This window comes from Nelusetta ayraudi, unplaced genomic scaffold (genome assembly GCF_046127955.1).
Source record: "Nelusetta ayraudi isolate G7.1 ecotype Tasmania unplaced genomic scaffold, CSIRO-AGI_Nayr_v1 ptg000034l, whole genome shotgun sequence".
Classification (NCBI taxonomy): Eukaryota; Metazoa; Chordata; class Actinopteri; order Tetraodontiformes; family Monacanthidae; genus Nelusetta; species Nelusetta ayraudi.
In genome coordinates this window covers 3,256,887-3,282,500 of record NW_027466084.1, presented here as the reverse complement: position 1 = coordinate 3,282,500, position 25,614 = coordinate 3,256,887, and the positions used below count along the sequence as shown (strand labels likewise).

The 25,614-nt window shown below is 46.1% G+C and overlaps 2 protein-coding genes across 8 annotated transcripts in view; one reads left to right on the top strand and one right to left on the bottom strand.

The window, feature by feature from the left end:
• slc16a6b (solute carrier family 16 member 6b) overlaps nucleotides 1–2,957 on the top strand; it is a 12,513-nt gene extending 9,556 nt beyond the window's left edge. For all 7 annotated transcript variants that reach the window (XM_076032501.1, XM_076032500.1, XM_076032507.1 and 4 more), the window contains one exon: nucleotides 756–2,957. In XM_076032501.1, coding sequence (XP_075888616.1) covers nucleotides 756–1,075 — 320 coding nt within the window. In that variant the 3' untranslated portion in view covers nucleotides 1,076–2,957. The remainder of the gene's footprint in view (nucleotides 1–755) is intronic.
• A 785-nt stretch (nucleotides 2,958–3,742) lies between these two features.
• On the bottom strand, nucleotides 3,743–25,185 carry LOC142892373 (guanine nucleotide-binding protein subunit alpha-13). Its single transcript, XM_076032509.1, has 5 exons — nucleotides 24,815–25,185; nucleotides 16,241–16,470; nucleotides 13,426–13,476; nucleotides 9,919–10,119; nucleotides 3,743–9,227 (listed from the first exon to the last, which is right to left on the bottom strand). Exons 1-5 carry the CDS (start codon nucleotides 25,095–25,097, stop codon nucleotides 8,856–8,858), a joined length of 1,137 nt encoding a protein of 378 aa, XP_075888624.1. The 5' UTR covers nucleotides 25,098–25,185; the 3' UTR covers nucleotides 3,743–8,855.
• Between the last annotated feature and the right edge of the window lie 429 nt (nucleotides 25,186–25,614).

Sequence of the window (25,614 nt, the reverse complement as noted above, 5' to 3'; positions counted from 1 at the left end):
CGACCTCACGGCAACCTTTCAATACAGGATGGCCGTACTTGAAAGACTCGCAAACCGCCGTCGATGACCTGTCGATGGTCCAATAATTGATTCAAACATGCATTTGAAATACGTAGGTCAGTGGTTTTCAAAGTGGGGGCCACCAGGGGGCGCTGCAGAAAGTGGGAGAGAAAATTGGGGGCGGGGGGAAATGCTCGTAAATGAAATATAGAGATGAAAATATCTTTTAATTATCGTTGCCATCAAATTTAATCTAATGATATTTAATCATTATTGTTATATATGATCTATAATTATATATCAAATATATAGAATGGCCATGATTATCAACATGCTAGTTGATCGTTTTCTTATTCTAAACAAATGCAACAATTATTGTAGACTTAGACTTAGACTTTCTTTATTGTCATTATGAAGAAAAACACAGCAGTGGTTCAGTTCACAACGAAACGTCGTTGCCCAGTTCCAGAAATACAATACGAAAAAATCTAATATACAAGCTGAGATAAAAATATGGGAAATATGGGAAATATGGGAAAATCTTGAGGTAGAAGAGCAAATAAGTTGACATTTCTTGTCATGTTGTGCAACATTGTCAGCGCTGGTGTGTGAAGGGAGTCCTCGGCCAGAAGCCAATGCTGTTTGGGAAGCCCTGGCGTAGGGGATCAGTCAGACTAAACGCGCTAAATGTTGTGTAGTCCGTCCATCGCGGTGCGTCCCCGACGCTCACACTCTCCGCTCCTCCGCCCCTCCAGGTTGGCTGGTCGACGTCACGCAGAACTACGGCTCCGCCTTCTACTCGTGCGCCGCCGGCATGGGCCTCGGCGCCCTCTGCCTGGCCATGGTGGCGCCCGCCAAGTCGGGCCTGTGCCGGAGGCGGCGGCGGCGGCGAGGAGGCGGCGGCGGCGAGCAGGAAGGAGAGACCAGCGCCGCTCAGGACAACGAGCAGCCCGACTTCCTGGAGGTGGACTTTGTTCCGGAGAGCAGCCCTGCCAAGCAGCAGCAGCAGCAGCAGGCGGCGGTGGAGGCGGCGGGCCGGACCGGACCGGGGGCGGGGCCTCCCGCCGTCATCTGAGCGCGGTTGCACTGTGAGCGGCTGCGGAGCGGCCCTCCCTCTTCTTCTACTCCTTACTTTCTTGATCTCAGGTGCCAGCACGTCCTTCACCCACTGAAAAACTTGAAGCCCTCCTCCTGGACTCCCCCCCCCCCCAACCAAGACCAAAGGCACGTCCACGCATGTGTCACGCATGTGACTTCTGCTTCAGTCAGCAATCACTCAGAGAATGTCCCCCCCCCCTCCCCCCCCCGGAAATCGTTTCTTCAGCATCTGTGTAACAATAAACGGGTAGTGGTCTTCTTGCCTCTCATGCACTCCACCTGCTAAACACGTCGTTAGCCTCGTAGCACGGTTGCCTAAAGTCATGTTTGAACGTTTTCTGAAAACAAGAAAAAAACACTTAGCAAGCACATTGGTAACGTCAGGCAGGTATAACAATTTGGCCAAAAAAAAAAATGACTTGGGCAATTCTACTATTAGGCTGAAGATCTGACGTGACAATATTATTTAGCGTGAATCACTTAAGATTGGAAACCGCTTTTCCCCGCGCACAGTGCCTCAAAGCACGGTGAAGGAAAAGTTGATGCGCGGCCACGGAAACCCGACACAGCAACGGGAGCTCGAGAGGAACAGAAAATGTGATTCTGCTGCAAAGTATTTAGAAAAAAAAAAAAAAAATACAGAAAATGATTAAAATGAGATAAAACACAAAATATTAAAGAATAAGAAATGCTGGTGTTTTAAATTTTTTTATTAACTCTGTTATACATGGCCACATGGGGGCTCCACCCCCACAAGTGCAACAACCCAGCAGTTGTTATATTGGCTGGCTGAGTTTGACGTTACCATTGTAACCAATGGAATTCCTGCGATAGCTGCTTCTTCATTCCTGCTGAACACCTGTACTTTTCAGCACTGCTGATTGGACGATACGTAGTATAGGGAGGTCGGTCAGGGGGGCAACAATGATGTCACATTTTGCTGATTCCATTTTTTGTTTTTGTTTTTGTTTTTTACTTGACGATGATGGTTATAATCATGTAACGACGACAAACACAATCGTTGGAACGTCTCGCAACCTGGATTAAGCATCGGAAACCTCCTAAACTGTGTGATCGGCTTGAAATCTGTTGACACTGGGCAACTCTTGACATTTCCCAGCGGGAGGAAATACAAAGCGCTGGCGATCGCGTACCTCCGGAAAGATTCCGAATGAACGCAGAGTCAAAAAAACCCACCTTTCTGCTTTGACTTTGCAAAAAAACAAACAAACTGCAGTTTGTTAAACCTGTCAAAGACACATCAGCCGCCCCGCGTTCTCCCATCTACAGCACTACAGAGAGTAAAGCAATATTACCGCACGCAGCAGTCGTTCACTGATGTGAAACGCCACAATATGAGGGTCGTGGATTGTTGTGTTTTATTTTGCATGGGCCTTCAGAAACTTCACGTTAACCTTGCACTGTTCCGGGGACACAGCCTTGACGATATAACCATCGTCACCATACTGACTTGCTGTCACTCACTGTAAAACCCTCGCTGACTGCACTCAAACCTGAAAAGCAATCACGACACAGGGCAACAGGGTTGACTGGGACACCGCCTTCACGACTGGTGGGGAGCCAGCCACCCAGCCAGCCAGCGGTGGTCTCAACTATATTGTGTAAACGAAGGTGTTAAGTTGAAGTGCAGGTTGGGACAGGCGCTGGCACTACCAGAAGTCCCTGAAGCCTCCTTAGACGCAATCGAGTCTGTCTAATTGTAACAGATGGGACGCATGGTCTTTATTTAAGGACTCCTGTTTGTTACTTTGAGGTTTGATTTTGACATTGATCATGTTCTGTACGAATCACACACGTTTGTTTTTTTTTTAATGTTTTTAATAAAAATGTTAATATTTAAGAGGATTTGCTTGAAGTTTTTTTCCAAGATACGCTCGTGTTGTAACAGTTTACTGAGCCAATGTCATGATTCAGGGCAAATAAGTTCGTGTTCGTTAATTTAACATCTCATGTTGACGTTTGTACTCAAATTTCTCATGTCCCATAAACAGTGTTGGCGAGTAATCTATTACTAAGTAATCCACTACTGTAATTAAAACGGCTTTTTTTTTTTTTTTTTTTTTTTTTTAGTAACAGTAATGCAGCGGGATTACTGTGGCAAAACTGGCAATTCTGTCACAATTACTTTGAGTTCAATCTCGTCCAAATCGAAGAACATTGTGGTTCGTTGTGCGTTATGTGCAGGAAACAAGACGTTCTCAACTGTTTCTTTTCTTTTTTTTTTTTTTTAACTAAAGTAATTAGTAATTGATTACTAATGAAACAAAGTAGTGAAAGAAGTAGTTAGATTACTTTTAAATGAGTAATCAGTAGTTGGGACTACTTTTATGGAGCAATCCCAACACCACTTCCCCATAAAACCTACTTTATAGCAAGTGTTTGTCCGGTGAGAGCGGAAGCTCTCAGGTTTCACCCCCCCCCACCCCCCCTTGACCCCCCACAATGCAGCTGCCGATGACAATTCTGTGAAACAACAACAGGTGTTTGGCTTTTACGATCGATACGCTGGCAAGGACTCGAGAAATTACAATTCCTAAAAGTCAACGATCACAGCAGCCTGGCTAATTCATCCGGCGTCTCTCTTGCTATAATAAAGTAACATATCGAGGCAGTGAGTCGGTGGTTTTAAAAAAAAACAGTTGGATTTATTTAGGACAGTAGAGGGTTAAGACAGCATAAGTTAGACTGTACAATGAAAGCTTGTCTATTTGAAAAACGAAAAAAAAAAAAAAAAAAATACAGAGAGTCCCATTCAGCGCAGCCAGGAGCGCAGCTTTTAGAGACTGTTCTGTTACAGTGGGGGTGGGGGGGGGTAGTAGTAATCAAACTTTCTTGTGATTGGACATTACAGGCAGACAGGAGGAAGAGGCACTGGGCTTCAGTATATTTGGCAGATCTATTTTCCGAACTTAACCTGATGCGATGTGAAGACACTTTTCTTTTTTCTTTTTTTTTTTTAAAAGTGACACACTGGCGTCACTTTGAACACAGTGGACCAGCGAGCCGCGGCCGTTGCATAGTTTTGGACTGTGGAAGGTAAAACGCCAAGCTGTACTGAGCATCGTAGGCATGGATTTTCTCATGGTTTTTAAGAAGGAAAAAAAGAAAAAAAAAAAAGAAAAAAACGATTTACAGTTTTACAAAGGTAGTTTATAATGGCAGAAAAAGGTGAAGTCGGCATTGCGAGAACAACTCGGTGGCGTGGGCTTCAATAAATAATCGGCGGCGAGGCTGCAGGAGACGCAAGTTTTCTCAAGGGGACTTTGTCGTTTGACCCACGACGTTCTTCAAACGTGAAGTAGGAAATACTGTATGACAGACAATATGAAGAAAACAAAATTGGCTTAAACGACAGTTTAGTGTTTGGCGACGAATAAATCTTCCTTTTGGGGAGGATTGTTTGGTTTTGTTTTGCCTTAAATGGTCTTTAGTAACAGGGAGAAGTGTCGGTCTGTTATTTGCACTCTGAATGGTTTTCTCAGGCCTTTACCGTTTCCCCCAATGACTACGGTACTAAAAAAAAAGAAAAAAAAAAGTGATGCGGCTCAGGCTGACTCGGCTTATTTTGAAACATGAAATTCTGAAAAGTCTTCGGCTGCACGGATCAACGGGATTTTTTTGTTTGTACGCCCCAACATTTTTTTTTTAGACATTTAGTTCGGTATGACTATTTCCCTATGTCAGCACCGTGTACTCTTAAAAAAAATAAAATAAAAAATACATTCGCTTTCGAAGGGTTCTGAAGGCCGACTACTAACAGCTACAATATCGCCATCTGCTGGATTACTAATGCACCCACAATGCCGTCTGCAGGTCAATCCAAGTTTACGGTTATTCGAGAGCTGTTTTTTTTTTTTTGTTTGTTTTATTCGCTCCGTTTTAACGACGTCGAAGGTTAAAGCACATCCCAGATTAATTTTTGTTTTTAAGCAACAGTGTGAAAATAAGACCTTTTAACCACATTCAAAGTTTGTTTTGTTTTTTTTGGTACATACATCCTGATCTAATTTGCTCCTCCAACCAACGCATTTCAACTCGAGTTGCTCATCCCCAAATATTTTGAACACTAAAGAAAAAAAAACAAACAAATAAAAAAAAAAACGGTTTCCATCAATGTCACATTGACAGAACTTACAGAACTGAGACACAGGTCTGGCACGACAGAGGCATCAAAGGCAGAATTTGTTTGGCGTCATTAATGAACAACAGCGCCACCTCCAGGCGACTTTCAAGGGACGAGCTTCCGTCACGTTCCTCCCGCCTCAAGCAGCGAAACTTAAACTTTCGGGCTCCGACGGTCAAAAACCCAGGACGTTGTATAAGGGGTCAAAGGTCGCGTCAGGATCAACCTCGCGGTCTGTGAGATTTACAAGTGACGGTGAGTGGCAGGACAGGCACTTGCACGACCGCACCAGGCACACACACACACACACACACACACACACACACACACACACACACACACACACACACACACACACACACACACACACACACACACACACACACACACACGATCAGCTGACGGCGGTAATGGAGACGCTAACGTACAGTTTAGGAAATTTAGCGAGAGTCGTTTGCTCAACTTATCGAGATTTTTTTTTTTTTTTTGCGATTTTGTGATCGCACTGTTCTGAACACACACACACTTTGTCCCTAAAAATGTAACCCAAGTGATCGCAAAGCTTCCAAAAAAAAGATAACATTATACGTCACAGGCGAGAAAGCAATGTCTTTTTTTTTTTTTTACATTTACTTTTTAAGTCACGGACATTATTGATTGTTTGATTGATTTCAGACAAGTTTTCCACATTTTCTGTGTGAGATAAGTGGGAGGGAAAAAAAAAAAATCCAATTCCTGTATAGACACAAGCAACTCGTGAGTCCGTCCCGGTTGCACACGTTTGCACCTTAAGATCAACGTAAAGTGAAAAAAAAAAAAAAAACACTTGGCAGAATTCAGCCTTTGTACACACGCAGGAAACTTTACCGACAAAACTACCCTTCGGCTCGTTGGCTTGTATACTGGGAGAAGGAGGCGTTCAACCAATGGCCGGTTTTGGCATTGGATGAGTTCTGCTGAGACGGAGGCAAGTTGCTCATCAGGCGGCAGTTCAGAAACACAATCAAACAAAAAAAAAAAAAAACGGAAAAAAGACATCAAAACAAACTTTCACGAGATTCTGCACGCAAACAATTCGGAGGAACTTTAATACTGCGATCCCATTGGTCAATAACTGGGTGGAACCTCTGGCTTGTCACACAAACCATTCACCTTGGGGTTTAGGGTTAAACGCCAGCACTGAGTACTGTCCAGCCTCAACCTCGGAAAACAAATGACAAAAACTGAACTACGGCTAACCGCCAACCTTTCGCGCATATTATTCGGAATGATCAATTAGACAGAGGTCGTACGGGTGAAAATTGAACGGCCACCGTCAATACGTGACGTCGGAGAATGGCAAGTAGTTTTCGCACACCTGAGAGTGAGGCAACACGCAAGGCTCCCTGTCCCACCAGCTCCCATCACAGTGCCATCTGGTGGCTGCTAAGGGTAGTGTCTGAGGCTGAAAAAAAAATTACACAAATATATTACTTTTGGTCCGAAAAGTACACAAATTTTTTTTTTAAGAAAAGTCACATTGAAATAAGTCAAATAATCAAAAATCGATCGTATCTCGGTTATCGTCACCTTAACGGTGTGACTCTATGTGGTTGCAAAAGAGATTTTGTTAGCTAATGAATGCATGTGGTGGGCTGGCTGGCATATTAGCGAAGAGGTTATTTCATTTCCATTGTTGCCGTTAAAGGGTTCATTCGCCAATTGGTCCGTTGAGTCGAGTTGAATTGAGACACCCGAAGCTCCCCCACAAAACACGTGAGTCGATATCAACAGAAGAACCATTTTACGTTTTGTTTTTTTTTGTAATGGGAGAGAATCTCAAATTATTTTTTGAAACCGTGACCGGAAAAGTGACAACATGAGATGCGATCGACCGTACACGCACACAAAAGAAAAGGCTGCAAACCTTCCTTTCCTTCCTTCCTTTCCTCAACGACGTTCTTGTTAGCGCGCGGATCTCTTCAAAAGGCAAACGCGAGCGGATTTTGGTTTTTCGATTTTAACTTGCTGTGTCGACGTTAATCCGGAAGCAGTGGAGTCATTGACACAGTACACCGGGAGCGTTGCACACTGGAGCATTGCTGAACAGTGTGCAGGGATGGAGCGCCACTGTACAGTGACGCATCCCTCAGTAATGCTCCGCCACTGTTCTGTTGTAAGTGTAAAGAAAAAAAACAAAACAAAACAAAAAAAAAAACAAAAGAGCGAAAGACCCATTAAGGCGCACGATGGCTTCCGTGTGCTTTGGTTGTTAACGTGTCGTCCGTGTCGTGGCGTCGGCGCGAGGGAAAAAAAAAACAACACACACACATTTGGTGAGAAGCAACGTTGACCGGTTGAGCGGACACGAGTAAGACCGTAGTAAGACTGGGGGGGGCCGTCGCTGATCATCAGCAGCGGGAAGCGGCAGGTGTGAATGCAGAAGGCCACGCGTTAAGTCGTGGATGGTGGACGATGGGAAGGCCGGATTGACCGTTTGGGGTTGGCTTTGAAAAAAACTAAACAAAACAAAACAAAACAAAACAAAACAAAAAACAGAAAGAAGAAAAAAAAAAAATCACAAAAAAGTGGTTCAATGTGAGCCCTGAGTAACAGCGAAAACATAAAAATCAAATGTAAGCTACGCTAAGCTAACCCTGCTAAAGCTAGCGAGCTAGCTGGCTAGCTGGACAGGACAATGTTGAAGTGGTTCGTGAGTTGCAAATGTGCTCTTGTTGTTGTCGTCGTTTTTTGTTGTTTTTTTTTTTGTTGTTTTTTTTTTAACTGAAACAGAGTTCATCGGGAGGCACAAAGTGTGGACGAACCCCCCTCCCCCCCCCCCACCTCCCGCAACCCCCGCCTTAAAATATAAGTTAGAGAAAGATGCATAGGTACATACAGTATATTCATATATTAGAAACAGGAACAATAGAATTAGAGAACTAGAACTTAGTTAACTTCAAAACAGGAATTCCTATCTGAGTTTGTGTGTGTGTGTGTGTTTGTGTACTTCCTGTTCCACACTGTCATAAGAGGAAATCGCAACCCCCCCTCTCTCCTCAATACAACCCAACCCCTCCCACCCGGTGATGTCATCACTGGGCGACGGCAGAGAGAGAGAGAGAGAGAGAGAGAGAAATCGACTCTAAAGAAAACCTGGACGTTTCAAAGGCCTCTGGGCAGCTTTTTGGCTACGAGGCAACACCCCGCCCCCCCTTTCACTCTTAGAAAACTGCGACCAGGAAAAAAAGGAACATTTCGTAGACAAATTTCGTAGACGCGCTGGGAGGAAGTAGCACACAATAGCATCAAAGACACGGCGGCGGTGTAGGTGGTGGTGGGTGTCTGCTTCGGTGAACGGAAGGGGAGGCGGAGTGTGTGTCGTTGTGCGTGTGCGTGCGTGTGTGTGTGTGTGTGTGTGTGTGTGTGTGTGGGTGGGGGGGTGTCAGAATGACTTTACAGTGGTTTCGAAGGTCAGGAGGTCAGTGGACGAGCTCGGTTAAGGCAGAGAAGCAGGAGTGGGTTTGGGGGGGTGGGGGGGTGGGGGGCTAAGTAGTGGTGGCTTCAATACACAGTCAGAAGTTCAAAGGCGCGGGGCGGCCTGCAACCTCCACCCTGCCCCGCCCCCGCCCCCTCACTGCAGCATGAGCTGCTTGAGGTTGTCGTGCAGGATGGTGTCCTTGACGTCGCGGAACACCAGCCGGATGTTCTCGGTGTTGATGGCCGTGGTGAAGTGGTGGTAGAGCGGCTTCTGCAGCTGCTCGCGCCGCTTGCGCCGGAAGCACTCCACCAGGAAGCGCTGCACGTCCGCCAGGCCGCTGGCGTCGCCCGCGAACTCGGGGAAGTAGTCCCTGATGGAGACGCGCGTCACCTTCTCGGCCAGCAGGTCCGTCTTGTTGAGGAAGAGGATGATGGAGACGTTGCCGAACACCCGGTTGTTGACGATGGTCTCGAAGATGTTGAGCGACTCGCTCAGCCGGTTGGTCTGCCGGTCCTCCATCAGCACCTGGGGGTCCGGACGCAGGCAGGGTGAGCTTACAGCTACACTATTGATTGTGCAAGTACAGCAACCACAGACTCTTTGACTTCAGACGTAAGAAAAAAAAAAGGTTTAGCCACGACATCCAGTCAATATATTAAATTGACTGCTTAGCACTGAACAGCAGGGGGCAGTGTTGCGCCTTAAAGGCAAAGTGGATAACGCTTGGAGCTTTTGAGAAAGAGAACGGTGACATCAAGTGGTTGAATTTTAGATTGCGGCCTTCATGGGGGACAAACTTCCACCGGCGCCGTTCAACCAAACTACATTCACATGTTGGTGTAACATTATTGGGATCGCTCAGTAGTCTTATTCCTGCAAAAGGTCCTCCAAAAAAAATCCTCCAAAACAAACAAACAAACAAACAAACAAACAAAGTCAAAGTGCTTTCATGTCAGTCAAGATCAGCTTGATCTGAGCCATAAAGCAGACCTGGGGATCGTTTCAAAATTGTTTGATATGACGCTAATTTCAATACCAGTTCAAGACGGACACATCTTATTTTTTTTGATACTAGATGTTTTAAAAGTAATGTGAACAATGAAAAAGTGATGCCGTTGGCAGACACTTCGCATTTCGTGTCTCGGGCATCAAAAGATGATCGTTTTTCGATTCGGTCGGGGCTCCAAACCGATTTCCCCCCGCGGCGGCGTCTCACCTGGTCGTACTCGGAGGAGGAGACGAGGAAGAGGATGGAGGTGACGGAGTCGAAGCACTCGAACCAGCGCCGCCTCTCCGAGCGCTGGCCGCCCACGTCCACCATTTTGAAGGGCACGTTCTTGATCTCGAAGTCGTACTCGTGGATGCCCTTGGTGGGCTTCCTGGCCAGGAGGATGTCCTGCTGGCTGGGGAGGTAGCCCTGCGGGGGGGGTGGGGGGGGAGACACACCGTCACTCTGGTCACTGCGGTGCAAAGTGGAATTTGAGCGGCGGGGGCTGTTGCTTAAAGTTGCTCCTCAGCCCCTCTGCCTCGGGTGCTCGTTGCACCTGAGCAACCCGACTCGATCAAGGCAGAGAACGGTGCACAGGAAGCAGGTCCGCGACATTCTAATACACCCTTTGCCATTGGAAAAGTCTCCTTTATTTGATTCACTGATAAAGACAGTATCACAGCTACAAAACCGAGAAGAGTGCAGGAGGCAATACAGTATTTATTTCCTGTCAAGCTGTTAGCGACACAGCCCATTTCCCCCGTCTGCCAACACCTCAAACTACAACCAGCTTTTTCCCCAAACAGAATCAGCTGCACCGCAGATGTACTTACAGTAAATGCTCACAGTCATCACTCTGGTTCCCAATAACTGGGGTTTCACTCTCGAGTTGGCCCCTGAACTTTAGCTGTTCTCTTGAGAAAAAAAATAAAATCAGAAGAAGCAACCAGTGACAGCAGCAACCTGCGACAGCTGCAGCACATTACTGCAGTACCTTGCACGAGAGGACGCTGCCTTATCAATAACCCAAGGATCGTATCGTGCGTGCAGATCTTAAACAGCAACACCCCCCCACCCCCTCCCGCCCCACCACCTCCACCACCACTTCTCCCTCCACTCGCTTTGGGGACGTCGCTGTTTAACACTGTGCATTCCTGAAATACCACAGCGCATAAACAACTGCAACAGGGGCTGCGGGAGTGTTGAGGGTTTGCGTTGGTTTGTGCGACGACCGGTAGGTGCGCTTCGGCGTTGTGGCTTAGCGCTGGTTTTTTTGTGTGTGTGTGTGTGGGGGGGGGGGGGGGGGGGGGTAGAAGAGGGGCTTCGCGGGATACAAAATTCACAAAATTCCACAGGCGGTGACTCACCAACTGACACGGACGGACCATGCTGGTGTGTGCATGCCCACACAGAAAACGCACTCGTAAAGGGAGGATATTTCCCTTGTTTTGAAAACACTCCCCTAACCCCCCCCCCACGCCCCCACCCCCCAGCGCACTGTGTTGGTTTGCGTGGCAGGAAAACGGCAGCGGACACACACACACACACACACACACACACACACACACACACACACACACAAACAACCTCAAAGCAGGAAATAAAGCTGACGGTAAGGATTTCGGAGTTGCCCACCGCTCAAAGGTCCAGTGTGTAATATTTGGAGATGTTGAAGAAGGAACGGCGACATCAAGTGGGTACATCTTAGTTTGCAGCGTCTCTCACTCTCCGTCCCTCTCCTGAGCTTGCCAGTGAAATACAGTGGCCGTACGCATCCGAACCTGGATGCATTGTCCGCCTTCTTCTTCTTCGTTGGTTCGTTCGAGGACGCCAGCGTTCACCCTGATTACGAAACGCGCCGTCGGGCAGCTGGATTGTCCGCACCAGGCTTCCGTAGAAAGATGGTGGTTCAAGATGGCAGCTAACTGGAAGCAAGGCCCTTATTGATGTATGAATATATATACATATATGTATATATATATATACATATATATATATATATATATATGTATATATATATATACATATATATATATATATGTATAAGAAGCATCCTAAGGGTAGGATAATAAAATGACTTTTCTTGTACTGCAAGTATACACTTTCATCCATGTATTTATGGGCAGTACATTAAGCTTTTACCAATACAAATATCATGAATTAAGCCAAATTTTACACGCTGGACCTTTAAAACGGATCTTTTGACATGCCTTCATCATCTTCGCGGTTCAGTTTCTTCAATTGTCCGTGACTTTTCGGCAGGTCGGGTCAAAAGGTCATTTCCTCAGTCAGGCAGCGCGGCCTCGAACACCTGGGAGACGTCACGAGAACGTCCCTCTGATAATTCACCGCTGCTCTCTAGCCGAGAGAGAGAGAAACTCTTGCCCCTGAGCCTGACAGTCCGAAAAGTTTCAGGCATACACTAATCGGGTGCGTCAGATGGTGATCCTTCCAATCACTGACAGAGAACTAGAACTAGAACTGACAGAGCTAGAATGGATCTAGAACATCTTCACATCAAGGATGCATGGCATCAGTCAGCTATTAAGCTGCTGTGATGTCATCAAGCTACGACCACGGAAAAACCTCTCATTTTCAAATTGGTGTTTGGGGAAAGACGGTTAAGGCTGTCACTTCATCCACAGGGGGGATTCGTTCGGGGGTTTTGGTTCTTCGGGGTACTCGTGTGCTGAAAGGGAACTTCGTCTTTGCTCATGAAGAACCCGTTCAATTTTAAAGCGCAGTGCGGTGAGAGTGAGATTCTCACTTCATGAATCCCAAGGGATTCATCTTTGTTTGGTGAAGGAGACTGTAAACGTGACTTTGCTAAACCCGAGGAGGACTTACAGTTATCTTTCAGCTGCACTTCATTCCGTTCATTAAGGAAACTTGTTTGCTTTGCTTGTTTTCTTTTAAAAAAAAAAAAAAAATAAAATATTTGAAATAATTTATTCCATTGTTTTTTGTAGTTTTACCAAAAAATTGAAATCAAAAATAGAGTTTCCAGAGAGAAAAAAAAAGTGATTTTATTTTTGTCCAATATCGCCCAGTGCCTCTACCTGGTCGTGTCGGCCGTCCTTCTCTCATTCGCTAATCGCGCAGCCCACTTTGACACAATTTCAAGTTAAAAGAAATAACATTTGGATCGTGCTTTGAAAAACTACTACGCACTACTGTAATGTAACTACTGCTGTCTGCAGTGCGGCCGGCAGGGCAAGGGGAAGCAGCGCGACGACAATTAGTCACATGACAATCGGCTGTTTCTCAAATGAGTCGTTCGTGTAGCGCTACGAGTCAGAATGTGTATTATGTGCATCATTTTAACTGCAAAAAAAAAAAAATCTTAAAGGCAGCCTGCTATGAGTCAGAATGTGTATTATGTGCATCATTTTAACTGCAAAAAAAAATAATCTTAAAAAAAAAAACCCCAAACATTTCCATGACATGGAAAGGTGCGTGACTGGCCGGTGGGGACGACGGGGCTGCGGGGGAGGGAACCTTCAAGTCAGAGAACCAGTTTGTATGCCTGCGCAGTGGAAACCCCGACGAAGGACAGGAAGACCACAGTTTCACTTCTCGCTTTTTTTTCTCTCTTTCCCCAGCAGAACCAGCGAGGGCTCGCAGCACCCATTCGCCGTCGTCCGGGCCAAGCGGCCTGTGAGTGAGTGAGTGAGTGAGTGAGTGAGTGAGTGAGTGAGCGGTCGATCTCCTGCGGAGCGGGGGGGCGGGACTTACCGACTGGCCGAGCTTTTCCAAATTGTCCAGGAAATACTTGACCGACTCCCCCTGAGACGAAGACAGAAGGAAAGGAGAGACGGTCTTGAGTTCTCGTCAAAGTCAAACAAGCCGGGGCTGTGCAATATTAAAAAGGTTGCGATGCATCAGTGTGAACAGTGCGACGTAGTCAAGTCTGCTCGCCGAGGCAAATCACAACATCACGAGATTGCGTGGTGATGAGAGCGAAGCGCGAGGGTCACGTCAGAGACGGAGAGTGTTTTTGTTTGCTGGCTGTCCTTGCAGCGCGAACCTGCAGTTGACTGTTGAGCTTCGCCACCGCCGCCACTGCAGCATTAATCAAAGGCTGACAGTAAATAACATTTATGGGAACTCTGCTGGGGGAACTGATACCGGCGGTGCTATGTAATGTGGCTTTGGGATTTCTCCTATCAACCAGTATCGAGAGTGGTTTCCATTGCGTGGGAGGGGCGGGGGTGCGGGGGAGGGGTTTCCTCTGAAGAACAAAAACGTAATATAATGACGACACGTGGAAATGATACTTTTTTTTTTTTTTTACAATTTACACCAGCGGTTAAGAGTTTTGACACACCTTCTCACGCAATGTTTTCTTTCTACGTCATGGATTCACACAGAAGACCACAACTATATGAGATAAAGACAAATGGAATTATGTAGAATTACGTGGTAATAAATCTCTGTTAAAGAGCGAGCTCTGTTTTATAATAAGGGTGGCTATTTTAAAGAACGCAAACACTCTTTTTTTTTTTGGTTTACTATCCAACACAATTCCATAAACAGCGTGTTAATTCACACTTTTGACACCTACAGTGAGAAGAATCTACAGTGTAAACAGTCATGAAAACAAAAGAAAATGCATTAGATGAGACGGGGGGGGGGGGTCCATAATTTTGACTGGTCGTCCGTGATTATTATTTGTCAGCATCACCTTTTTTTCAAGTCAACAGGTTCCACCAAATAAATCATATTTGAGTTGATGCCAGTGAAATATAGCCATGAATTAGCTTGATTGGTAGCACAACTGCTAACTAACTAATATTACAGTCTGTAATATTGATATACTGTACATATTGATATATTCAATATTCTGCAAGCTGTTTGCTCCCACTGCAGAGTTGCGTGTCAATTTTCCAGTTGCATTTTCAGTCGTTCAGACGCTTTATTTTGACGTATTTGCAGTTTTTTTTTTCTTCTTACAACTGAGAACACTTAAAGGTCCAGTGCGTAAAATGTGGAGATTTTGAAAAAGAAACAGCGACATCGGGTTACATTTTAGATTGCTGGCACTTTTACACCCGGTCCGGCTCCCGAGCTTGCCTGTGAACTACGGTGGCCTGCGCACCCAAATCTGGATATCTCGTCCACCTTCTTCTTCGTTGGTTTCTGTGACAATGTGAGCGTTCACCCTAGATATGAAGGCGGGCTTTCTTAAATGCTCGCTTCCTTACAAATACTTATATACACACATCAGAACCATTCTGATGGCAGGAAAACCAAATTACTGTTATTTTACTGCAATTGGACACTTTTATTATTGTACTTATGGGCAGTATGTTAAGCTTTTACTAATACAAAAATAATAATAATCATAAATCAAGCCAAAATTTACACACTGGACCGCTAAACAAACAAACATATTCGAAGTCGGGGTCTTTCTCTCGTGTACCGTTGGAACTCTACAAATGAGAAGCAGTGGCGAAGGCTACGTCCGAGGGACTGCCGAACACCAGACGGCCGCTGATGAGGCCCTGGCGTCCAAACAGATGCTTGGCTGAGTCCGTTTTCTTGCTGGGACGCTTGCAGATGTCCCTGTGAGCGAGGCGCCGCTAAGACCTCAATGTAAACTTGTGTGTGCGGGCGCCGCGAGGGAGAGCGAGAGCGAGAGCGAGAGCGAGAGAGGGAGAGAGAGAGAGAGAAAGAGAGAGGGAGAGAGGGAGAGAGAAAGCGAGAGAGCGGGGCGAGAGAGAGGGAGAGAGAGAGGGAGAGAGAGGGAGAGGGAGAGAGAGAGAGGGCGAGAGCGAGGGAGAGCGGAGGAAGGAAGGGTGTGGGGGAGGCCCGGGGACAGAGAGCAGACAGAGAAAATGGCCCTTCATCAACTCGTCTGCGTCCATCTGCGTCCGCTCGGCAGCTGCGGTACCGACGAGAAACGAACCTTTTATCTGGGACTGTCACTGCTCCTCTGTGCAGTCACAGACCGTCCCTCTACTCCTCTCTCTCTACTCCTCTCTCTCTATCCCTCTCATCACCCCCCGCCCCCATCTGTCCCTCCCTCAGTCCGGTCATGGCCAGAATGTCACCAAGAATATTATAATAAAACCACTCAAGAGGAAGCTCCTGAAACCACACGTGTGGCTCACACTCTCAAGAGCAACCTCTGAGAATAAAATCTGTCAGCCATCACAGAGATTCAGAGACAAAATAAAATTGAAAAATTAAAAAATAGAAAAATAAAATAAAATTCATGGCCGAGATAACAATAGTTTACGCGTTTAAAATTCGCGGAGAAGTTCAGACTGCTTAATCCAGAGCGACGTCTGGTTAGCCAGGACACGCCAACTTTTCTTGACGCTGCTTCTTAAATGAACTGTAATCAAGAATCTTGAGGAAGCGGAATCGGAACTCGTTCGTATTTCTAACGATGCCGAACCCTGGCGGCAACGCAAAAAGAAGCGGCGTCCAAAAAAACACCACCGACGTCACAGGAAACGCGTTCAGAGCAGAGCGTCATCGGCGTTGACGACGACGTCGGCCAAATAAAAAAAAAAAAAAAAAAAAAAAAAGCGTGAAAACTCACCAGCTGGAACTCCCGCCGACGATCGTAGGCGTTCTGGATGCCCTCGTCGGCCCACAGGGCCCTGATGGACGGCAGGTAGTGCTGGAAGACCTTCTGCTCCACCATGCCGTGGCCCTGGGCCATGACCGAGCGCGTGTCGAACGCCATCATGGTGTCGCCGTGCTGCTGGTTGGACGCTTCGCCCCACGGGATGTGGAGCTTCTCTCGAGCGTCCACCAGCACTCGGACGCCTGAGAGGGAGGAAAACAGGAGGGCGCATTTGAATATTTCTCACACCAGGGCCGGCCTCGGAGCGAGAAGTAGACGTTGAGTGTGCAAGGCTTCTAAACTTACGCGGAAAAAAAAAAAAAACCTAAGCGACTTCTTACAGCGCGTCTGAGAGTTGGCGGCTCTTCTCCCAACCAGCTTTGAAACCCGTCCGGAACGATCCCTCCGCGCACCAACACCTCTGAGCCCGTCTGTTCCCACTTTGCCACCGGCCACCTATGATTACCGTTTAACTCTCTCCGACGCACATTAAAAACACAACTCGTCTGCTTGTGAAAAAGACCAAAACAGTGGTTTGTTTTACAGCGGCGGAGGAGAAAAAAAAAAAAAAAAAGTCTTTGGACGCCTTGTGTGCATGTGATGTCCTGGATTGCGCTACGACCAAAATGCTGCATGTGCACTGTTTTCTGTCCGGCTCAGAACTGGATGCTTCAGCAAGATGACGTCCCCTGCCTGGATAAACAGCGTTACGCCGACGGCAGTACTTTTCTTAGTTTGTCTTGCTGACAATAAAAAAACGGTTTCTACTCGTTTGTGTGTTCTGATGCAGCCCAACCCCTTGAAACGCATACAAGAATTCTCTGGTATTTAACAACTCATGATTGAGAAAGTGTTGAGGGCACCCGGAAAACTTTTTTCACCCACTACTGTGTCATCTACGGTTCACGGGCCTTTGGAAACACGCAGACGGCAAGTAAAAACTGCTTATGTGCTTTGAGAAACAATCTGAATTTTTTTTTTTTTTTTAAGGCAAGGTTGCAAGTCACAAATAATAAACTGGGACCAGGGGCAAAAATTTATATTGAAATAATCAAAACGTGTAAAAATAATAATAATGATTAAAAATAAAATGTACATAGAAAAAGCGAGCAGCAACGGAAATTGGACGCCTGGTTGTCTCACACTTGTTGCCATTTCACTCCAAAAAAAAAAAAAAACACACTGTTGTTTACACAGTGGGTGTCAATTGTGTGAGTAGCCTTCCAGCGTTGGGCCTACAGACGGCTGCTTCCACGAATACAGAACGTGGCCGCAGTACGCAGCATCAGACAACCTCCAAAATGCGATCAGAGAACTACCATCTGGATTTCATTCATTATTGATTCTAACTAGGGTTCCACCAGTAGTGAACGCGCTGTCCACCTGTGATCACATCCAACAGATGTCAAATTGTATGCGAGTGTGTGTGTGTGTGTGTGTGTGTGTGTGTGTGTGTGAGAGAGAGAGAGAGAGGGAGAGAGAGCTAGTGAGGGAGAGAGAGAGAGGGAGAGAGAGAGAGAAATAAAAAAAGTTATTCCAATTTTTAATCGATTCTTTTCAAAACAAAGTGGTCAAAACATTTTGTCTGACAGTTTTGGACTTCCGAATAATCTATCAGCAAATTGCAATGGTTCATTTCCTGAAGACAGAAAGGTTTCTTTTTATACATCTATCTTTATCCAGAGTAGTATTGATTCTGCTCGTGCTGCCTGACTTACTTCTTTATTCTTATGCAAGTCACAGTTATCTCTGCTGCACGGCAACAGCCAAGTGTGTGTGTGTGTACGAGATTGCTACTCATTCAAAAGAAAATACATTTCGCGCTGTGTCACTTAAATTACCCCCCCCCCCCGCTGTGGCTTCACTGGAGGCCGATGACAGCGGGCAAAGCGAAGAAGAGCGAGAGAAAATAGCCGCGAGCAAAATACAATGCAGCAGGTAATTAAGTCAAAAGGCTGCACTTCAGGCTTGAGTCACGCAAGCACACTGACAAGATGCAAACGGGTCACAAGACAAACACAGACACACAGGTACACACAAGCAGAAAAGGTGAACGAGTACGAGTTGTGCTATAGTGACAAATAATTGGATCTTTTTATTTTTTAATGGATGTATATTAATGTGCGTATTGGACGTGTGTTTAATGTTGAATATTTATCGAATATTTGGTCAACAGATCCCTGTGTTGGTTTTAGAAGGGTCAAAGTGCTACGCTGAAAGTTTTCAATGACTTATTGTTCATTGTTGTCAGCTCCAATCATCTCAGCCTGTCTTTCAATTTGATATTTCTAAGTCGAAAAACAAAACAAAACGATAAACTTCAATAGTGAAACATTTGTTATTCCATGATTCCAACATGTCTGTAACTCGCTTGCTCTTTCGGCTGCATGTGCACCACCTCATTAGTCAGGAGCAGATAAACGCAAATAAACTGCACTTATCACAACGCTTTTTTTATTTTACGCGTCACGCCAAAATCTCAAAAGCAAAGACACCAGAAGGAAAACACTGTGGCGTCCGAGTCAGCAAGTTCGTCCAGTTCTCTTCGCAGCTGTGCAGAAAAAAATGTCCACATCTGACTGGTGGACGTCTGTCTTCCTCCATGTAGTTAGTTATTATTCATATCCATGACCTTATGAGAGCCTCGGTGCACGATGATTGTAGTTATGCAATCTCTAGAAATTGTCAATGATTTATTGTTGTTGTTCTGTTTTTTTTAGATGCAGTATTTTTTTTTTTTTTAAGGGATGGTTCACTAAATTCTGAGTGCAGAAAGATTTCCAGAGTTCAAAGGTGAACTTTTTCTGTGACTTGATGGGCAAGTTTGTCCGGCTAGAGGATTGGTCTTTCTGTCCAAGACAGCCAGCGGACAAATCCACTCCTGGCTTGAAGACACACAGTTCCATGGTCTAAGGGGAGAGGACGTTGTGTATACGGAGAGAATCTAAAGCCTTCCCAGGCTAATGTCTTTGCAAACTCGGGCAATGCGAATCACATTCGACCGACCGACTTGACTCACAGTTAACACGCCCTCACACACAGGGTCAAAAGGTCGGCTCAGGCTTGTACAGTAACCGTTTCGCCTCTCGAGCCTGTGCTTTCTGTGAACGTGCGAACGTGGTGCGGACACTTATTTACACAGAACTTGGACATCTGGTCCACGCAGCGGTTGTTATTTGTCAATTAAACAGCTGCTATTCCATGCTAAAGAAAAGATTCCTCCAGCAGCATGTGGCTATCATCACTGACCTCCATCGAGTGCTCAGAGTGTCTCGCTATCTGGGTGCTGACAGGGCGTTGAAGAGCTCCAGACTGGAGGTCTGTCACTACAGGAAAACACTCATCCGTCTGCTTTGTGTCCAAAGGTATGCGACACGAAAAGCCAGTCCGGTCTTGGGTTTTTTTTTTTTTTTTCTCTCTCCAGGCAAAGTTTGGTTTGTCTTTTGAATAGGTTGAGGAACCATATAATCTCTAAAAGATCCACTGTGCAATATTTGGCTTGATTTCAGATTTTTGGTTTGGTAAAAGCTTAATATAATGCCTAGAAATACACTAATAAAAGTGTATAATGGCAGTACAATAAAAGTGATTTACATTAAGAATATCCATAGATCAAGGGTCTTGCTCGCAGTTACCGTTTCCATCTTGCGTGGCCATATTTCTAAGGAAGCCTGGTGTGGACAATCTTGCTGCCTGCTGGCGTCCTCAAATCAACCAAAGAAGAAGGTGGACGAGGTGTCCAGGTTTGGGTGCGCAGGCCACCGTAGCTCACTGGCAAGCTCCGGAGAGGGACGGAGAGGGAAAGAGAGGCAATCTAAAAATGTAACCACTTGATGTCGCCGTTTCTTCTTCCAAATCTCAAAATATTACACACTGGACCATTAAGGATGTGAAGAGAAAGTAGTTCTGGTCGCCTCTCCTGGTTAACATTAAGCAGCACTTGTTACCCACACATGACGGTGTGACATATACACATTTACACCATCGCACATGCGCTTGTCTAAAAGCAGCGTGCAGAGTTGGGCAACATGCAAAAGACAAAAACGCAATTGTCGGAATGAAATTTAGAAATTGAGAAAAGGGCAAACTGCTATCAGGGTTTCAAGACCCCAGGATCCAATTTCAGGGTGCGTTTGATGATGATGACCTCAGTCAGTCATGAACATGGAAAAAAACTGACTGTCAAGGTGTACTGAAACATATCATAAACGCAGCATTGTAGCACAGGGAAAATCAGACAAGACAACATGTAAGTCAATCATACAGTCAGTCCATTGCTGACTTTGTTAGCAGTGCATCTTGGGAGCGTGTAAGCATCTTTTCTTGCTTTATTCTCAGGTCCAATCTTCTGCATGGGAATGACGCCACCAGAAATTCTCCTCATTCGGGTCAAATTGCATCAGCATTCTGTCACAATTATTATTCCGGGCGGGGTATCAAACGCCACCTCGGGTGATCTCACCCGGCGAGATCACGTGCAGAAGTGGGAGCAGTAGACAGTAGTAAACAATGGAGGCAACAGTTCAATATGCTGCTGTCATGCCTGGGCGGACACAGTAGAACTCCACTTTGTGCCTGCCACAACTGGACAAGCCTTTCTCTCCGGTCCAGCGGCCCAGCGTAGCCAAACGTGGTGGTGTTTCTTGCTGCCCACCGTCCCCACCGTCTCTCTCTCTCTCTCTGAGCCTGGTCTCTTTCGTCGTCCCATCACACGCGTTTTCACGATAATAAATCAAAGAAAATCCACTATTATCGAATGTTAGTCAGAGGATGTGATGGTCGCACTGCATCTGCAAGCAGGTCAAAAAGGTCTGGCTTGCAACTTCTTCCGGGCCAATAATAGTTTCCAGCACGTTTGAGATGGAAACCGACCTCAAAATTTTTCTCGATGATACCGAGGCCTGACCTCAGCCTGAGGTCGATCTCGAAATAGTGACGTGTGGTTATCAAGACTGATTCGGATCTTTTATTGCAAATTCTTTCGCTATTCTTGTCATTTCTTATTGTGGTTATGCACTGTATCTGTCGTAGTCTTTTCAATTTCCGACTGTGACCATTAGCCGTTGCCTTTTTATTAGGACCTGATGTAGCCAGTCGCGACAGCTCAGTATCGATTGCATGTGTTCAGGTGTGCTTGTTGATGCTGTTTCCACCGACTACATTTTGATATTGTTAGTGATTTGATATTTAAGCTCTCACGTGTGTGAGAAAGCGACCGGTTGGTGTCACACAGCGACTCCTTTTTAAGATGGCCTCCTGTGTTGGCGCAAACATTTGCTTGAGAACGGCCTATGACCGAAACGTTAAAAAGTTTGGCACGAAAAAGTTTGCAAGTTGGTGCGGGAATTCTTTTTGTCAAAAATACACGCTGTTGAAATCATGACATAATTACAAAATGGGACAATTTTTTTTATTCCATTCATGAAAATATGTTCTTCCTCAGCATCTGAGTTACTGGTGGCATATTTCAAGACCTACAACTACTGATTGGACCTCCTTCACTGCAGGATTACCGCCGCGGGAAGACATCAGCGCTGATGGGCGGAGGATAAAAACAACACCGCCCGCTTTTGCGACCGTTCGATGCAGATTAATAACCTCAGCAGTCTCATCCAATGGCAGCCTGGTAACTGCCGCTGCCGCGAGTCAACATGTGCCACCAGCGTGTCAATGCCGTTTTCAACGGTTTCCTCTCCAGATGACGCCCCGCGTCAGACACTTCCCTGTGACTAAAGCTGAGCAAGGCTTTCCAGCCCCGCACATCACACTTCCCTGTCTCGGCTCACCAGTGTGACTTTTTTTTTTTTTTTTTTTTTTTTTTGAAGCGACTGTCTCCCCCCCCCGCCACAATGCGAGTGACATCATGGAAGCGCAAATAGAATCTCTCCCTTCGCCGGTGAGCCGCTGCCTCATTGTTGTTTGCCACCTAAAGAGCAGAGCCGGTCAACTACCCGCTGGTGATGTAACCTTTAAGAATACATCTGGCCGCAGGTCAGCGATCACCTCAGCAGCGTGAGGGCATAAGTGGAATGACGTCCCGACGGCTGAAAAGGGTCCAACAAGTGAGTTTGGCGCGGTGCGTTCTAATGACCGTAGATGAATGTGGCTCCGCGTGAAGAGAACAGAAGAAGAAACTAAACCGCGTCATGAATAATATGCAAGCTTATTTCAACTGTCATAGCCTGTGGCTTCTCCAAGCCATGTGATGCTGGCACACCTTGGCTTCCCACTGGGAGGTTAAGTGTCCAACGTTCAACCCCCGGGGAAACTACCACTTAACTACCCCCAAAAAAAGTCTGTTTTGTATTCAATTTGTCTCCCACAATGACATATCTGCTGGTGATCTGCCATTGCATCAAAGCGATAGGTTGCAATCTGGAGCCCCGCCCCTTCGCATGATGATGTTTGGAAAGTCTAAACTCTCACGTGTCCAATACGCTGCCGGGGAAATCAGATTTCGCGGCAATCATCTGCCGGGGTCCAGATGCAGCTCCGCATTTGACTGCTAGTTTCTGACGACGACAACATATTTCCCCTGTATCTGGAGGAAATCACCCAGTGTGACATGAGTGAATAAACGTTGTACTCCCATATCTCTGGACGACTTCGGCTGAGACCTCTAATGTGTAATAAAACTGAGCAACTTCCCTAGAATAGCCTGGCGTGGCGTGCTGTCTGCAACACGAGCGTCTGCCGCTTCGTGTCTCTTGGCTGCTTGGAAGCAAAAACCTCCTGGTGACATTGTACACAGAGCTTCTCCAGATGCTCAATTAAAAATGCTTGTATTGTCCTTCCCTCTTCGCCTACATGTGCCCGAGGACATTTTTTTTTTTTTTTTTTTTTTTGCAAGACATGACTGATCGAAACTGCAGCGGTCTCTCGAGCCCTGCCAACATTTCAACGGCCATCTTTCAGAAAACGCTTGCTCGCTGTGCATCTGATGGAAGGAATCATTTCCTAACGACAGACGGTGGGCCTCTAATCAGCGCCAATTGTCCTCAAAATATCTTTTTCCTCCTCGTTCTCCGCTGAATCAATTACTCCTACAAAGCAAAGCGCCGATGAATGAAAATCTGCTCGATAAAAGAGGGATTTGCCGTTTTAACAAAGTTTCTTTAACTAAAGTCAGCTGTGATCTTTACCTGCTACTATAAGGGCTAGCTGTCATTTTAAATTAGGATCTGTCACAACACTGAGCAAAGTCCATCATTTCCACATCTAGCGCACAAAGCCACCGCTCCTACGACCATAAAATTGCCCGATCTTTTCAACTACAGCGTTTAACGACAGCGAATCCTATCAGTGGGTGAACTTGTAACTGAGATCATCTTATTTTGCCCAAACGTATGTGTCTCTGCAAAGATATAGAGAAGAAAACAACTGTCGCGTGCACACAAAGTGGTGGTTACACCTCAACAATGACATCATTTATAGTGGAGGACATTGCACAATCTGATGAATACCTTTAACCTTTACCCATCTTGGGGGGGAAAAAAAACAAAAACAAACACAGGTGCGGTCCTAGACAGCTAATTTAAGCTATGGATTTTCTGCCCACCTAACACGTCAGATAGAAAGTGAGTCACTTAACGGCTGAACTTTTACATCACAGAAAACCCCATCTGTTCCTCAACACAATGTGCGGTGATGTAAATGTGGTCGAGTACGACGATTTCATTAAATACCCATTACAAAGACACAATGGGTAGGCTACGCTAGGTGGTAGTGACTGTTTAGTGTTATCAAAACTCAATTGTTTCCGCTGGCTTTATAAGTTAGGTGAAATTACTGAAACCTGAAATGTTGTGGTGGTGGGGGGGTGGGGGGTGGGGGGTATCATTTCTTTTGAACCGTGTACTTACAATTCACCATGTGACATCTCGAGAAAAAAGGGGAAAAAAAGAAGAAAAAAAAAGGAGAAGATGATGCCTCTTCCTGTAAATGCGCCGCTGTTGAATTTGACAATATGTCAGTTTTGAGAGCGTTGGTTCACAGTGTTCAGTCGCGGCAGCCAAACCAGCACGACTGGGTGATGAGCTGCATTTACTGTAAACAAGGGAGGTTTTCGCCGAGGATTTAGGGTGACATGTTTTGACTACACACCAAACTACAGCCGCACTCGGGCCACGAGGAAAACATTTGGATAATGTCAAACAACTGTGTAGCCTTACGCGACCCAAAAAAGCAAACAAAAAACACACAAGAAACTAGTCCGAAGAAATCCGCTCCGGACGGCACTGGAGGGGGGGGTCGCACAAAGGCACCTCCATACATACAGCTCCGTTCTCTCCCCCCCGCCCCAGGACCCGCCGTGGAGCCAAACACAAATAACATGGGCGTTTCTTGGTCGCTTCGCAGGCTAACCGCACTACTAGCTTTGTCCAACACCACAAATGTGCCCGTCCGAAGGGTTCAGCGGCGGCTAGCATGGCTACCAACTTCCCAACGGCTGCGCCGCCCAAAAGCACTTGCACCGCACACAAAACCGAACCGAGCCGGCCGCCAAACCACGGCTAACCGCGAGATTAGCCTTCGGGGTTGCCTTACCTTTTATCACATTACTATAAATCGTGGCTCTGAAGTCTTCTTTGGCCCTCTGATCGAAGTCCTGCCCGTGGATAATGCGCATCTGCTTGAGGAAAGTGGACTTGCCGCTCTCGCCCGCTCCGAGCAGCAGGATCTTCACGAGCCGCTTGACGTACGTCTTGTCGCGGTTGATACACTTGTCTATCTCCTTAGATTTCCTCAGCTGCTCCACCTCGCCACTCGTGAGGAGACAGTTAGGAAAACATACAGATAAGAGGGAGCGGGACGGCAGGAAATCCGCCATCTTTGAAACAACTTCATCGATACAGACAGACAGCGAGGAGGGAGAGGGGCTGAGCTCGGCCAGAGCCCTGGCGCGTTCACGCGTCGTGGGAATCCGCCCCTTTGCGGAAACGCTCGAACGGATTTTCAGCCGCACCCTATGGTGTTGGTCCAGATAAATAGTTTTCTTTCTTTCTTTCTTTCTTTTCAAAACTCGCATTAATACTACTAGAGTGCTGCGCGTCCCGATTTAAGCGAGGTGCATTTAATGGCGAGCTTCACGAACGTAAAATTAAAGATTTAGATTTTCTTGAAAATGTTTGTATGTACTTTATTAAATGCTGCATCCGTTTAAGAAACTACACAAACGTCTATGTGTTTGCTTTAGGAGGAAACAATTCTCTCTCGGAAGGCGAGATATTTATATTTATTATTGAAACGCGCGTTTTATACTAGAGATATATAATTTCGGCCTATCGGAAGTGCGCGCGAACATACCACGAGAGAGAGAGAGTGAGGGAGAGAGAGAGAGAGTGAGA